Source organism: Tenebrio molitor, chromosome 5 (genome assembly GCF_963966145.1).
Source record: "Tenebrio molitor chromosome 5, icTenMoli1.1, whole genome shotgun sequence".
NCBI classification, from domain to species: domain Eukaryota; kingdom Metazoa; phylum Arthropoda; class Insecta; order Coleoptera; family Tenebrionidae; genus Tenebrio; species Tenebrio molitor.
In genome coordinates, this window is record NC_091050.1 from 5,539,418 (window position 1) to 5,556,690 (window position 17,273).

General features: G+C 32.0%; 1 protein-coding gene across 1 annotated transcript in view; it reads left to right on the plus strand.

Moving 5' to 3' along the window:
* The window catches only part of LOC138131369 (neuroligin-4, X-linked-like), a 112,742-nt gene that overhangs the window by 83,573 nt on the left and 11,896 nt on the right, over positions 1 to 17,273 (plus strand). Inside the window, exons 5-6 of the mRNA XM_069048333.1 lie at positions 16,388 to 16,588; positions 16,667 to 16,829. Coding sequence (XP_068904434.1) covers positions 16,388 to 16,588; positions 16,667 to 16,829 — 364 coding nt within the window. The remainder of the gene's footprint in view (positions 1 to 16,387; positions 16,589 to 16,666; positions 16,830 to 17,273) is intronic.

Genomic DNA, 17,273 nt, shown 5'->3' on the forward strand with positions numbered 1-17,273 from the left:
TACTTCGAACAGTTTTTATTTTTCATTACTTGCTTTCAGTAGCTCAATTTTATCTGTTTAATATCTTTCTTCTAGCGACTTGGGACTCATTTTCACTCCACTCTCTATTTTGTATCTTGCAGTTGTAATTAAAACTAAAAATTAGTCATTTCTTAATTAATAAAACTTTTTAAGGAAACTACTTTTTGTTGTATTGTCATCAATTGTGTGCAAAATTTCGTGTCACTAACTTAATTCTAAGTGAATTACAAAATTCCAAACAAAGCGAGTTAAATAAAAGTTAAAAAAATTAATTGAACACGGTGTTTTATAAACAAATTTCGAACTTAAAAAGCAAACGTGGTAAAATTAAACAGAAAATTACATTGCTGGATATTAAGCGACAGCTCTGTGACTGAAATAACAAAATGGTACCTTTTGAAGTGATGTATGTGTTATCTTTATAATTATATTCGTATCTTTATTGCTGTACGCATTATTAATGCTTTTGGTTGTAATAAATTCAAACAGATTTAAAAAAATAGTATGCGCGCTCTTTGTAAAGCCGTAATTTAATTAGATACATTAATTACATTTAAAATTTGCCAAATTTTAGTCACCCAATTTTATATTTTTAATTTTAATGTTTATTAATAAATAAATAATAAATAATATGTGTATCAAACTAACAGAGAAATAGGAAAATTGTTAAAATGATCTTTAATTTGAATGTTGGAGTATTATTTATTTTTATTAAATCAGCATTCAGTTTAATAACTATTTTACCTTAAATAACTTAGATAGACCATTTATTTGTGATTAGTACTACAGAGGAAATCCAATCACTCCACTCTTTGATCAACAGGCTCCTAAGTCTTTTCTTTCTAAATTCATTAACCAAACGGTCACTAAGACAAATTCATCTTTCCTTGGTTCAACGTCATTAAGTTCTAAATTACTTTTTTCAAACCATTACCCGAGAAACTTTTGACCCTCGTCGGTACCCGGATTAACTTTTTGCTTAATCGGTTTGAACATTTGCAACATTCGTGTGCCGAATAACAGTTCTGTGAATACAACAGAGATTAAGTCATTTTTTTTTGTACATTTTATAAATTAATTTAGGTGTAACCATTGTGATGAATTTAATAAGCTTCTTGTTCACCTCAATTTTAACAACCTAACAAAGAAAATTGTAGTTAAAAATTTACGGACGTTGTTTGTCTCGGTGACGCCAATGTTGTTTCAATGGAATTCTGGAGCAAATTGACTTTGTAGAAATCTATTTTTTCTTCACTGGATTGGAAATTGATTTTACTATAAATTCTATAGTAGTAACTCCGTCTCGCTTTTACGAATCATTCTTTTTCATGGGTGCTACCGGTTACCGAAGCTATTAAACAAACTGTTATTATCATTCTACCTCTAGACAACAAAATTATGCTTTGCAGTGTATCAAGCAGTCAGAACTTTAATAGATGAATACCACATTATATTAAATCTGGAGTTAAATGTTACAAAATGGTGTCTATTGCTTGCGGCGAAATTGCGAAAGACATTTTAATTAAACTGTAGAGCTGCATTCTACCCAAAGTTACCACAGTTTTTGCTACAACAAAAACATACGGAGGTACATAGCATGTTTCCATTCGTTTGTTCTTTTATTAACTGAAATTGATACTTGCATCCACAGAACGCTGGAGCTTGCGGTTGTTGCAACCATTACCCCCTGGCAGGAAAAGAATCGATAGAGACTATACATGTGCGAATCTCCGTACAAATGAAATCTTAAAACGAGCTGTGTATTAAGCAATTCAAGTAACAACCAGTTATTAATGCAAGTTGTGTATGCTCAAGGGCTTATGCAACTTATCTAACATGTACTTGTAAACTGGAAACTAATTTATAATTCTATTCAGAGAAGGAGAAGAGGGAGGCTCTCTTAATGCTCGCTTGTGTATGTATATCTCATTAGCGACATATACTACATGCGAAGCTGTTTGATTTAGTGGATGATAGATAACAAAAAATAATGACAACACTGTTGAATGTTTCATTTTTGTTGATTGCAGTCACCACTGTCGGTGTAAATTTGATATACTTAATTCAACCTATTGATTATCGGATAACGCACTTTAAATAATTTATTTGTTGCCAAACGCAACGTTTGTTTGTGATATTTGTTAACTACAATAAAAATGTATATTTGATTTAGGTAAAACCAATAAAACCTGACTTTAAACAAAGAGAAAATTATTTCGGGTTGGCATCATAAATATTCAATCTACGTTTTTGCCGCATTTAATTTTTAACAACGTATTCATAAAACAAACAGTGATATTTACGATAGAAAGATAATATCTGGGGGGCACAGTAATCTGAACTCCGGCAAAGGTTTACCGATGGCTCAATCAAAACTGAAACCAATTTTTCATGGTTCATTATTTTTAAATGATCCAGCCATCACGAAATGGTTGCGTTGTGTAGCTCCCCTTTGAGTCCAATTCATTCAATTAATGAATGCCTTTTCGGCCTCTAATAGGTATATAGAAATTTTACCTTAATGGTTTACTTTGTTGCCAATTTAAATTTTATTTCAACAAGAGAAACAAATTTAGTATTTACGGCGGGCAAGATATAGCGGCCAGGAAAAGGGTTTTACGGCATTTGTGTTGCATGCGAGTTAACGCAAATGCGTTTTGGGTTGGAATTTAATTACTCCTAACTAATATAAATTACTCATGTTTAATTTCGGTCTGGAAAAATGGCTTATCGTTTCGGAAACGAAAATATTTTCTTCCCTGAAAATGTGTCGTTCTAGTTATTTTTCTCGGAAATGGTCCGTTCATTTTTTGAATATTTACGACCGAAAATTTTATTTTTGCAAAGAAATATAGGTTGTCATGAAACCATCGCATTCGATGAATTGCAAAGTGAATTTCCACTTGAATTACGAGGCACGTAAGGGATTTTGGAAGCGTTAGTAGACCTGTCGACGCCACTTGTCAGAGCGTCTGTCAGGGCGTCGCTCGACGCCAACTCTGCATTGATCCGACAGGTTCTAGCTAGAGCTTCAAAAGCTGTTCTGAAACCCTTCCGTTTACCGGTTTCAATATTGGCATCACACATTTTGCTTTCAATATTTTCTAGCCTGTAAAGCGATATCCATCTCACAAACACGCCGGGGCGCATAACAGACCTATGTATGTATGTACCTTGGCTATATCATCAAAAAAATGTCCACACCGATACCCAATCGATAAACAGTGAAAATGAAAATGTTCTTCCGGGAAAAAACCTAATGTTCACCACTGGATCCGTTTGACTGTCTTTAAATCCTTAAAATAAACATACACATAACAAAAGTCAATAACTTGGAGGCAAATTAGTACTCCTACACTGTATTGTATCCACATCCAAGGGGTTTTAAAGAAGATTAATTACACTCGGAAATCTCATTTCTTCCTCAGATGACAGTACTCTCTGAATTTCATTTGCGTTTCAGCTACTCACGAATGTTACATTCAATAATTACTTTGTTATGTTAGTTGTGTCCTGTTTTCTCTTGGTTATGTGCAAACTCACCCTAAACTTAAGGAGAGCCACATGTACACCAGACGCAATATTAATTTGCTAGTATTGTCTTATCAGGGTGTATTCATAGAATAGGTTACTTGAACGCAGAAACAAACCGAGCTCTAGATAAAGGGTTCGTTAAGTTGGTCCCGCAGTTCTGTCTACCCTATGAAGTATATTCGTTAAAAAATAACTTCAATTCACTGGGAAAGTCAGAGATAATTTTTATAATCACCTTGCTTTTTCAGCGCTGGGATTTTATTTTCAGATCCATACAGAAATGGAAAGAAAAAGAGCAATCAAATTACTGATGTCCATTTTATTAAAAGCAACGTATATTTCAAAATTGCCTTTACACCACGAAACAAAAACAAAATACAGATGCTTTTTTAAACATCAGTTTTACAAGATACGAGTATTCATATACTCGTAAGAAGAATAATTTGTCATTTAAGGCAACGGTTTATTCACCTTCAAGTAAATTTATCTAGCCAGTAGTTGCTATGATTTAGAATCTGCTATTGGTAGATCCATGGTAATTACCGTTCAATTAAAGTTACTTGAAGATGAATAAATCGGGCCTAAATCTTACATTTATATGAATATTAACCAAATTAACATTCAAAAATGAGGGGAAGTTGAAAATAAATATCATATCAATTTAATAGTAACAAATCGTAGAAAATTAATTTTGTTTTATCAGAGCAAGAGACGCGAAAATATAACATCTTCTTTTACATATTAATTATAAGAATGCCAGATTTGTCACGTAAACAATATAATGTGTGTATACCTTGAAAATTTGGAAGCATAGGCTCAATAGTTTGCAGAAAATGGTATATAACGCAAAATAGGAAAGCAAATTTTTTGCAAGTTTAGCTAACAGATGGTCGCTGTAAGCTTCCCACGTCAAACCAGTTTTCAATAAAGCTTGTAGTTCGCTTCCTGAGGAGTTTACGGAATATAAGAATACTTTTATTTTATTATTTTAGTATTCCAATACTTATTAACTTTTATAATTGCACTTTAACATACAATCAAATTATATTAATAATTAAAATCATGGACATTTCTTTTTTTAATGCTTGTAATTTTTTTCTGAATTTTTCCACCTAAAGTTTCTTTGTTACATACTCGTATGTACAAAATAATACAAGAACCAGATTTAAGGCGGAAGTCTTTTAAGTGATTTTTCTTTAATAAAACTAAGTTTTATTTCTCTCCCAAGATGTCAGACTGTTATATAGAAAGATTATTAGAAACGAAACAGAAAGCAAAATAATAATACCAATAAAATACACCAATAACAAGTATATTAGGGTTCATAAAAATAAGCCAATTAGAAAAATATTACAAAAGCAATAACGAGAACAACACACTTGAATCACGATAACTTGGCGTGTGAATTTGTGTTATGCTTTTTACCACACAATTTTCCTTATATACCTATGTGAGAAAAACAAGGCTGTTATGCAGGTACTTTAAAGACATTTTAACAAACAAATATTGTTTTCTTTCTACTTAGTCCTTATTTTTTTCATAATTATTAAGTATGTAATGTTCTAAACAATACAAATTTCATTTTTTAAATAATATCCATGTTGGCGAATTAAAGGGAAAAAACTAATTATTATTAATTCCTAAAGATTGTACAGCTTTTACGTAACTACAGTTAAAAGCAGTAATATTTTTTAATCGTAGTAGATAGGTACGTGAATTCCAAGAGTGAAACGACTACCATCAACAATTATCACTTCATAATTAATTTAACCTCTGTTTAAAACAATTTGACACTGTCCTAGGATACGGGTATCTATTTTGTGACCAAGTTAACAACGAACTGCAGCAATAAAGGCAACCCTTGCTCAAGGCCTTTCCTTGCTCTTTTACGGTTGCTTTTATCGTTGCATGTTTAAAGTTGGGTCTAAATATATTACTTTGCCCAACTACCAAAACAAAACAACAGAAAAATATTTCGACCCAAATATTTTTCATTTAAATTTTGCACGACAGGTAAAGATACGATTCTAATAGGTATCGAGCAGTCAAATTTGTAGGTAAGCGAGAAGCCGCAAGCAACATATAGTTTAAGTACAGTGTGGAATAAAATGATTTACATCTAGTTACCTTTGGAATTTTTGCACATATAAATTTTCCTGTACCGCTCTACTTTTTTTTTCGAAGTGCCGAACTATTAGTTCTGTCAATAGATGTCATTAATCGAATTGACAATTGTTACAATTTACTAAATTGAATTAACAAACGTTGGTGGCCACTTTCAACACTAGCTGTGACTTGCTTTTGTTAGCTCCTTTTTAATTTCAATCTCAACTTTGCATTCATATCATCCCTTCGCAATAAATCACATTTGAAATTTGGATATATATTTTGAGGTTAGGCTTTCTTTTTTTTTGTAGAACGGCATTTCGTATTTTTACAAGGGTATAATGCAAAGGTAACTAGATGTAAATCATTTTATTCCACACTGTATAACTGACAAGTACAAAACTACATTAAAGATTTTGCTCAAGTAATGTATACAGTGATTTCGTTTTTCTGTGAGCGTGACTGTGAACAGCGTCTATTAACACAATGTGATCAGGGTGCCGATGGCGTAACCGGAAAACGGAGTTAAATTTATTGAAGTCTTATTTTTACTCACACGGAACACAGCTCCTTATCAAAAGTTGATGTAAGTGCCTCTTGAGTAAATCTGTGTTTTCACGTTGAAAACTGTGTACAATCACCTAATTAACGCAGCAACAAGAAAACTTGTAAAATTTGGATCACATCAGATCGATAAATTAAGAAATTTCACGTACCTTCTGTATCTGTATTATTAAAGAAATACCGATAACCAACTTTTTATTCCACCGCCGTGCTTTAAAATTTGTTCTTTGCAAAGCTCATCCAGATAATTTAATAATAACCAACTTAAAATGTAAATTTTAAATTTGTATTCAGTAAGCTTCCTTTTTCTTTGTGTTAAGCTACTCCAATAAAATAATATAGAATTATATTCGGCGAACAAATAAAACAATTTTACTTTTGGATGTGTCTTGTTTTAAAGATAAAGAAAAGTGCATCAATTTGCACGAATTGCTTATATTTTTGCGATTTCTAAATGTATGTTGATTGTGTGCATCCAAACAAAAAAATCTCTTGCATCCACAGAAAATTGCAGACTTCTATTTACATAAGTTCAAGTTTAAGAAAGCGCATTTCTTGAATAAAAATAAAAACTAAAGGAATACTACTTTACATATTTTCGCACAATTTTTGATAACATTAAGGTAGAATAAAAAATTATTTTAAATTCACTATACATTATTATACATTCAATACATGCAGCCATGCATTTTTACTCAATTAGGAAATGTAAAAATTTTAAATTATGAATAATCGATCACATTTTTAAACCAATTGAAATAGAACTTGATTGAAAACAGTAATAAAGAGAATAACTAACTGCATTATATGCATGAATTATACATCCATGAACTCGAGGTCTTCTAAAGTTTTTGATAAATTGATCGCATATACCAATTTTGTTAATTGGCACACAACAAAGTTTACCGACGATTGTTTTAATTAGTTCTTTATAGTCGCTATGATAGATGACACCTAATTGGTATGGACGCAGAAAATAGACCTAACAGTTCAATATTGCATTGAGTAAGTTACGATCGTACTTACTTCGAAACTGAAATTAAACCATAAGTACTTAGTTACCGTCAATTTACTTTCTTGCCGTTAGCAAACTTACTCGATAAATGAACGGTTAGAATTCAATATATAGCATTAATATGCCACCGTGAATGGTATGGTATGTTATTTATGATCGGAATGGAACATCGAAATTTATCAATGGAGTATTATTTCGTAACAAATTATTCTCAACGAAATACGCACACAATACAAAAGTGTAATGCTCTTCACATCGAGTTAATTTCTATTTTTTTGATGCGGAAAAAGCGAAACGTTTTAAATTTACGATCTATCAAAAGCCTATTTATAAAAAGGGGCATAAAGGGAAATGAAGTAGGCCATGAGTGTCGTGTACTCTGGGCAAATCGAGAGACGTGCACTGGGAGAAATTTATCTCAACTCTAGAAGATTATGCAAAAAATAAATTTTTCAAGCTTGTAGCTGTTCTTTCTAGAGGGAATTCCTACTTTATACCTCATATCAAAGTATAAAAATGTTATGCGCCTTAAAAATTGAATACTATATGGATCCTTTCAGTGTGCTGAAATGCTTCAAATTTCCCTCCACTGTTATCTTAATGTGCTGCCTATTCTCACATATTAATGGGCATGACTTTTATATTGATTTCTCAGCTTCGGGCAAAACGATAAAAAAAAACCTGAATCAATTTCTAGACACTTGTTACTCAACAAAAACCTATTATCAGCTGCTAAATGCAGGAAATGCCTGCAGTGCGGTAAAATCTCCACCGATATTGTATTATGTCTGGCAGTATTTGTAAGGGCGCTTCCAAGTTGGATACTCGATCGAACAAAGTGCTCCAATTGAGATGTGAATTGCATTGCATTGGCTTTTCTGTTGGCATTCTTCACATAATTATTCGTACGTAACTTACGAGTTGATTGTTGTTTGTGCGGTGAACTTCAAAATTACTATTTTAGTAACGAAACAGAATTGTGATCGGATAATCCAATATTCAGCGGACGTGAAAGTCAAGTTAACTAAGTCATAAACTTTTAACTAATAATATGTTTTCGAATGATTGGTAATGCATACTAAACAGTTAACAAGTACGTCAGCTAACTAAACTGAAATGCATGAAAGTCGGAGAAAACACTCCTCGTAAAATTTTGATAAGGAAGCTCAAAGCAGTTGTAAATCTAACAAGTGACAGTGCAACTGTGGACAAAATTGAAACTGGACGACTAACAAAAATGAGCCATATTTCAAACGAAACGAGGTAGGAATATTATTTAAAAGAGAAAATATTGCGCCTTGTTCAGGTTGAGGTAAATTATTAATTACTAAGAATCTCCACAGATCAAATAATTGAATATGTATTGTATGCGCAAGGAAGTTTGAAATCGAGACAGCCTTGGGGATGAAACCGCATCTCTCCTCCGATTGATACGCTTAATTATGACATCTAAATTCACCTCACTTGAAGACTTTAATACAATTAATTTTAGATCCTAATAATTAAAATTAATTAATGAAAACATCGTTAAATTCACATTTTCGTCATATTCTTAAGAATCGTTTCTCTATAGCGCACACATGCTTACATGAAATATCAACAAACAACTTCCTAACCTTACTTTCTCACATTTGTGTTTTCTGATTGCTGCTTGTGCAATACATATTATATTATTAAATAAAGATATATAGCTGTTCCAAATTCACATAATATAACACAGACATATAACACAAAAATTAATAAATATTTAGAGCTGTCCGTTGCTATGAGAAATCTTTGGTGTTTAGAAAAAATTTCGATTTTACCACTTGTAATTTCAGCAACGGGAATAGTACCGCAATCTCTTTTTAAAAATTTAAAAATTCTGGATTTAGATAACACATTGGTAGTTGAAATTCAAAAAGGTATATTATTATACTCATGTCACATCGTGAGGAAGTTCCTTAACATTGACACAGAACATAATACACAACAAAGTCAAAATGCGGAGGCAAGACGCCGGTAATTATGTTGATAAGCACTGCACTATTACTTGATAGTAATATCCGTAATAGTGTATGTACTCCGGCAAAATTGCCGTGCCGCCGGGTGGAGGTGGGATAGTAATAAAATAATATAATAATGTCCTTGTGGTAAATCTTCTTCAAAATTGACATATTTTTTTTATAATTAATATTAATTAATTAATTTGATAAAAAGCTTAAAATTGCATAATGTTTGAAGTAAACAAAATCTTGCCCCTTTGAAGGTTATGTAGATCAGATATTATTTTTATAAAAGTAAGCAAATCTAGACAAAAAAGTTAATAATACAAATATAAGCAAAATATATCTGAAACTTATATCTACATTAAGGTACTTAGTAGATATGTAAGTTCTTGGTGTAATATACCGGAAGGTTTAAATATTCTCTGAACGTTTAGTAACCGCATTTTTTTTTTAAATTAATCTTGTATTTACTTTAAATTGGACGCACGATTTGCTTTCGTGTCGTTTAAGCTCTAATAACCAATTTTGTTATAAACTATAAACCATTAGCTTCTCTATCGTGCACGAAGACGTGTTTTACTTATTTAACTCGATATAGTTCATATACAAACCTGTTTGTTCAACAACTTGGAATTTTAAACTACAACAGTTTAAGTACGGTATTAACAATTGACAACACAAACTTACCTTGTGTTGCTGAAACTCCAATATTCATAATAAAATTTTCAAATAATCTACACCACACAGGTATAGCATTATCTATAAGCCCTACAAAGACGAAAGATAAGTGACATAACAACAATATTTTCGACTATACACCAACAAAACTTTTATTGATTATTTCTATTCAAACTAAGTTGTTTATTACCCTTCTTTTGATATACGTGATTCCTGTGTCTCCTATGGCTTCCCCAATACCTTCAATTTTTTCGGTTCGGATGACATCTTTCAGGAAATTGAAAAACGTCTGCAGTGTATTCTTACCAAATTCTCAGTAAAAGGAATAACATATATCATGTTTTTTGGCTTTTCTGAATGAATACGGCACTTTTGCTGATTAATTTTTACGGTGGTGTAGGAAAAATGGTTTTAACACTGTTTGAATTTATATTTTATTTTTGCATCGAGTTATATACCTAATTAAAACTAATATGGCAATGTTAATATTGCGAATTTTTTAATTGGAATATAAAACATCTCTTAAAAAGCTATTCACGTCATTGAATCCTTTCAAAATGTTTCTGTCGAATTATAAAATAGGTATCTGTTTTACACTTATTGACACAATAAAAAATCAGCTTTTATTATCATCACCCTTAATGGAAGTTAATAAAAAGACTTGTTTGATCAATCGACAGAAGCTTTATTTCCACAAAGCTTTCAGTAAAATGAAAATTGAAATAAATGTCTGTTTTATGATCAAGATAAAATTGAAAATTTTTATTGGCAGGTTTTGTATATTAATTGATTTTTATGCAACAATGCTGACTCAATGTTTCGCTTTTATTACATAAAACCGGAATGCCGCTGATACAAATCATTACTCTTTAATTAGAGCCGTCTCCGCATATGCTAATTTATTGAACACGCGCAATTTCAAAGTTAACGAGTTTTTCGGATATAAACAAACGAAATTTTTAATAAAGTATGTTTATAAATGAAAGATGACCAGTTTCATGGAAAACTCGCCTTTGTTAAAGTGAAAATAAAAAAAAATATCGGTACATACAAGTAGCTTCGCTAAAAGCATTTTTATTATGAAAACTGGTATTATTAGGTACAAAAGCAGCTTAATGTTGTTTTCTTTAATGTCCGAAATCATTATCGCATTATCTGATGTTTTAAAAAACAGAACAATATTGGATGACCGTTCTGGAAAAACCTTTGTGAAATGTACGGACTATTATTTTTCCACGCTACTAGGTATTTGTTCATTTGATGCTACATGAGCGTTACAGGCTTTTTAGAGCTTTTAAATCTTCTGCACGATATATTTGCAAATCTGTCATTAATGCTAACAACAAATTGGCGGAGGAGCCGGGATACCCGCCGCTAAAGAGTGCTTTTTTATTCTATTAATTTCGTTTAAAATTTATTGCTCGTGCACGTCGCCATAATAAATTACACGGTTAGCTAGCATCAGCTATAAACACGTTGGGTCCGGGCTGCTGGGTTGATGTTAGTTAAAAATTGTCTAAACGTAAGTGATTCTTTTAAAGTTTGTCAATCTGTCTCCCTAAATTATCTCCCTTTTCCTGCTGCTACCTTTCCCCCATTCACAAACGATAACCTTCGTTTGCTCCAAAGCGAGCGATCAATATTGTATCGCCCATTGGTTGCTTTTGTATTTTCGTATCATTTCTTGCGAACATGTCATCACGTATGATAGAAGCAATTATAAGTTGGAAACGATGCTTTTACATCGACCTCCTGCGTTTTCACAAAGGAGACTAGCTCTGAAGTTATAATAACGCCATTGCTCACTGAATACTAAATCATATCTTAGGTCCTCATTGGATCGGCTCGTGTCTTTACGTGATGGACTAATTTACTTTATGATACAAAGATCAGGTTATCTTGCTCGTGAACGATTTTTCAAAGTATATAGGTATATTGGAATGTGCTACGACAAGTTTTTGTAACAGGAAATTGATCACGTACATATCATTGTCAAAATGTCACAGCTAATGGTTGACACGGTGGAAGGTGAGAATTTATGGATTAGGTGGCGCTTATATGCTTAGGTAGACATAACATCAACGTTTCAGGAAATTCACGGAAATTATTTTAGTTGAATAAAAATTCTCTTACTCATATTTTTGACGCAAGAACATCTGTCACTCAATAGTTAGTACTAAATGCTTTTTATTACTCGAATATTCGTTCTATTAGAACTGGATTATTTTCTACGTTGTCTGTTCGTAAAATGTATGTAAAAGTACCTTTTGTTTTGACAGGTTAAAATTGTTATTTAATGGAAATATATTTATCTCTTCCTTTCCAATATATTTCCGTTCAGTTCTTCCGACAGACGTTCTCAAGATTAATTTATCTTCTTTTATAGATTTCATAATATTTCTTCTCAAATGCGAAAACTTTTAATGGTTGCCCTATGTTAAATTAATAGATAAAAGATCACAAATATTTTGTTCTCTAAATTAACAAATCTGCCTATCCCTATCTCTCGAATACCTTCTCTTTTAATACTTTTTACTACCACTGCCATTAGAATGAAACTCAAAGAGAAATCTTAATTTGTTACATAATTTTTAAATAGATTTGCAAAAACAAAACCTCATGCATTTTTCGGTATCATTTTTATCACAAACTCCAAATTATATTTGGGATAACACTTTTATTTTAAATAATTTATTAAAAATTTGCATATTGGTTGCTTAAAATATTATTCAGCAAATCTTAAAACTCTCTTCATTCTCTTCTTATCTAATCTAATTTAAAATTGGATTTTGGATGTTTTAAAGTGTTTAAAAAAATAATGTTAATTATAAGAAAGTCCACTTTAATGCCTTTCATCATAACATCAGGTGGATAAATGAAATGAAAAACATTAGAAGAGTTTTTTCTAAAATCATACGATAATAAATCTACAGACTCCTAAGTTTGTTAATGATGCTTGTTATTTTACAAACTAGCTTATGAGACCATTTCACAAGCAAAGAGAAATCGTATCAAGAGCGCGCGTAGCGGTTCCGTTTAAATAATAAGAGGATGTTTATTCAAATTCGGTAGACGTATTGTATTTTCTAATAAAACTACCTTCTCTTTTTGGATGAATCTGTAAAGGTTTCACCGCAATTTCCATGAGATAAATGAAGTTCAGGCTCAATGTTAATGAAAATTTAATGTAGTAGGGCTTCGTAGACGAGCATTTTCCAGAACAACCAAGCATTTGAATCCAAAATTATCGACATTTTCAGCACAGAGTGGATTGCCGATGATTACTGCATCACTGATAACGGGATTGATAATGTGATGTTGCGGCAACCAATTACAGATTTATAACACACACAGATTATATCCAGCAGTGGTTTTCAGCAATGTGGCACTGCAGGATTCTGGAACACACAGTTCATAAGACGACTAAAAAGTATAAAGAACATTTTCAGATTCGAAATTTATTTTAAAACAAGAAAATGGGGAAACGTATTTTAGAAACGTCTGACTGACGTACATATTTCTCACTCTCAAGTTTACTTAAAGTTGTTTAAAGATTTAGAGTTTTAATGTAAAACACAAAATACAAATAAGTTTGAGGGATTTCCATTGACTGACTGAATTAAAAGTAATAAAGAGATACATCACCTTCCTTGTTACATTTCATACTGTTTTTAGATATGCAAAGATGCAACTTTGTGTGTTGCATGTTAATGTATCAATATGTGTGACAAATTTGTCAATAAGTCATCTGAATGAAAGTTATTAAAGAGCAAGCTTTTAATATTGATCGACAGACCCTTCGATTGCTACTAGGTAATCACTGTGCTCAAAATAATTACTTTTTAATTCGTAATTCATCTCTTCGTTACTTTTTAATTACCAGAAATTGAAAAAGCTGACGCTAACACAAATTGCCAACGAAACGTGATCAGAAAATTTTCAAGTAGGTAAATTGGACTTTTTCGGGGCCATTAATTTTATCAAATCACTAAATATTAATCAGGTAATAAGGAAATCTGGTGACATTCAAATTCATTATGGCTTGCGGCAGTTGCTATTAGTTCAAATCCTCAATTTAAATTTATGGGTTAGATTATTAATTATTTACACAAACCATCCTGTTAGGATATTGTTGAAATAATATTCAGATAATTCTGTTACATTCGGCAAAAGCACGATTAAATTATTTTTGAACAACCGTAACAAAACGCAACTATTAACGCAAATGTAAAAACAATATTCAGGCAATTTCGGATAATACAGTTTACACATCTAATCAACATGTCGTTATCAACAAAAAGTACCAAATAATTTGTACAATTTGTACAAATCTGCGCGTTTAAAAAAGAAATGCGAACAATCTTAATACTTCAGTCCTCGCTTTCAGAGTATGCAAATTTCGTCGCCAATAATGGGCACAAGGATGTTTTTACAAATCATATTTTTTACATTTGCAAATATATTAACATTTTTTAAATTGAAGCAAATTCAGCAAAACACATTGATAATGAAAATCGGTTTCATGATGCGTAATGAACATTTCATAAAAAGGAAATTAAAAGTTATGAATTTAATTAAGTCTTTCGAACGATTAAATTGATTTCCTCTTTTATAGACTTAATAAAGACCGTTTAAATTTAGGTTTCACTTAGATACGTTCAAAGTGAGCATTGAGAAATCTGTACAGTCTTTGATGGATCGCCAATCAGAGTATTGAACGCCGATTACGTCTTGTGTTTAATCTGCGAACTAAGCTCTGTGACTGGTTGTTTACGAAATTTTTCGTTGATCTTTTTTCCTTTTATCTAGGACACGTTCGTTAAAAGGGAACGTTGCTCCTTTCCCAAATGAAATCGATTCAAAAGTGATTCACATTTTCTATTTGTGATTTTATTTTCAAAATAAACCCTGATCGTTTATATTTTCGCCTTCTCCTCGTTGGTTGCGTGCTTAAAACACTTCCATTTCGCAACTTGTTTCATAAATAGCGATTGTATACTTAGCCAAACTTATTAATTTATTTTAAATTTAATGTGTTTCTTCAATTGAATTTACTAAGAAACGAATGGGGGAGCAAGTATCTTTCCGCTAAATTCTCGTTACATAACGATGAAGAAGAATCTTAAGATGAAAACAGCTTGATATTTTCGTTATCTGTACGAGTAGAAATTTGAATTTTTGTATACTCACGAGTACACAACTACTTAAGTTGTTAAGTAATACTTAACTAAACTGTAAGTTGTAAACCCAGTCGACTGGGATCTCGTAAATAGGATTAATTCTCGATCTTTAACTCGCGTTGAAGATACCGAAAGAGGTTCTCAGAAAAAGTCGTTTCCAATTTTGACTCTCTGTACCGAGTTTTAACACATGATTTTTCAGTAAATTTCAATTATTCTGTATCAAAATCTGTATCAATATCTCTATTAATTTTTGTCGAATAAAAAATAAAGAGTATATTATTAAGTTTTGATGGGACTTTATTCGAAAAATTACAAATACAACTTATTTTTTAAAATCAAAATACGAATTTTACATTTAAATTCTGTATAGAGAACCACAATTAGGTTATGAACAACTTTTTCTAATAACTTCTTTCGATATTTCCAACACGAAGTAAAATATTGGTCCTATCCGCAAGATCGCACTTGGCTGTGCTTACAACTAGAGTTGATTTGAGTATCTCAAAAAATGTATCTCAAGAAGTTCTACGAATGAGCAAAAAAAATCGAATATATATTTTATGTAAAAGCAACTATTGTTGCGATTTATATTAAAATTTTTAATTTAATCTTACTTGGATTCAAAATCTCAAGCATAACCTATACATATTTATTGTACTATAATTTCCCGAAGTTTAATACTAGGACAATCCTTGGCACATCACTTTAAGCTGTTTATAGACAGTTATTAACGCTACACCCTTATACATGAAAGTCGACGAGATCCAGGAGATTCCTTCTCCTTTCTAGAGGGCAAATCTATTTGCATCTCGTTGGGTATTTGCAGAAGGGAAAGTTAGTTAGGTGTACTTCCATTAAAAAGAGAGTCACTGTCACAGTCAAATTTAGGACCTGTTATCACCATTTTACCGGTGTGACATTCTCCAGCCTAACTTTCGCAACTTTGCTCGTGGCCACGTCTTTTACTTAAACTGGAATTTTTATTTTATGCATCAACTTTTTAGAATTGGGGTGTACATTTTCCTCCAAATTTAATTGTGAAGTCAGTTTCATGACAAATAAATACGAGCTGTGGTTTTTCTGTTTAATAAAAACCGTATTAATTTTTAAAAAAGTTTTTTTCCCGAGGATAGATTTATGATGAAAAATGGCCGTTACGCGAACTCCCCTTGTGTGGAATGTAAAATCAAACATAGAAATTATCCTTGACAACGGCCGTAAACATAAATTGTGCGCATTTGTATCTAAAAATGTTGTTTATGTGTTTTCGCGAATCTTGTGATTGCTTTCTTGTGCAGGTTTCTTACGTACGAAGGCAAGTTTCGATAAAAGCGAGTCTTCAGCGGAAAACTTGGGGATTAAGGACATCGCTGCGGCTCTGCGTTGGATTAAGATTAACATTGCAGCATTCGGAGGAGACCCCAGCCGTGTAACCTTAGTAGGTCACGACACCGGAGCCGCTCTAGTTAATTTACTCTTTGTTTCTCCCAATTCCAAAGGTATTTAGAGACGCTTCTTATTAATTATTTAGCCCGTCTGAAGAACTTGATTCCGCTGATATCAGCAATCTCTTGCAGGACTTTTCAAACGAGTGGTGCTGTTGAGCGGAGCAGCCCTCAGTCCTTGGGCCACAATTCACAACCCTAACAGTTTACGTGTCAGTGTGGGACAACAAACAGGCTGCTTGGGCACCGACTCTCCGGAAGAAAACGACGATATCGCTCCTTGTCTGAGATCGCGGTAAGCGAATAATGATAAATAAGACATGGGCGCTGACTGCAGGGGTGTACCCAACACAAACACCTCCGATTTCGAACATAAATTTAGGCAAATGTACAAATTACAAGGAAAGTGGAACTGATTCCATTTATTTTATCTCAACGCCTAATATATATCTTTTATGGGCCATTCCTACAAAAATCAATCCACTAAAAAGTCTGTTAAAATCAGTTGTCAACTTTAACCAAAAACAGATCTATTCTTTATACACATTGAACCTATATATTTTATTGTTGTTCAACACTTAAAAACATTTTTGAAATGGAACAATAAAACGGTAAAAATAAATTTATGAGTAAACGTAAACACATAAATTACCAAATTTATCATAAAAAAAATTCAATTAACCAGATTTTACGTTTATTGACAGATCCGCAAACACGCTACTTGTCAATGACAGTTTTA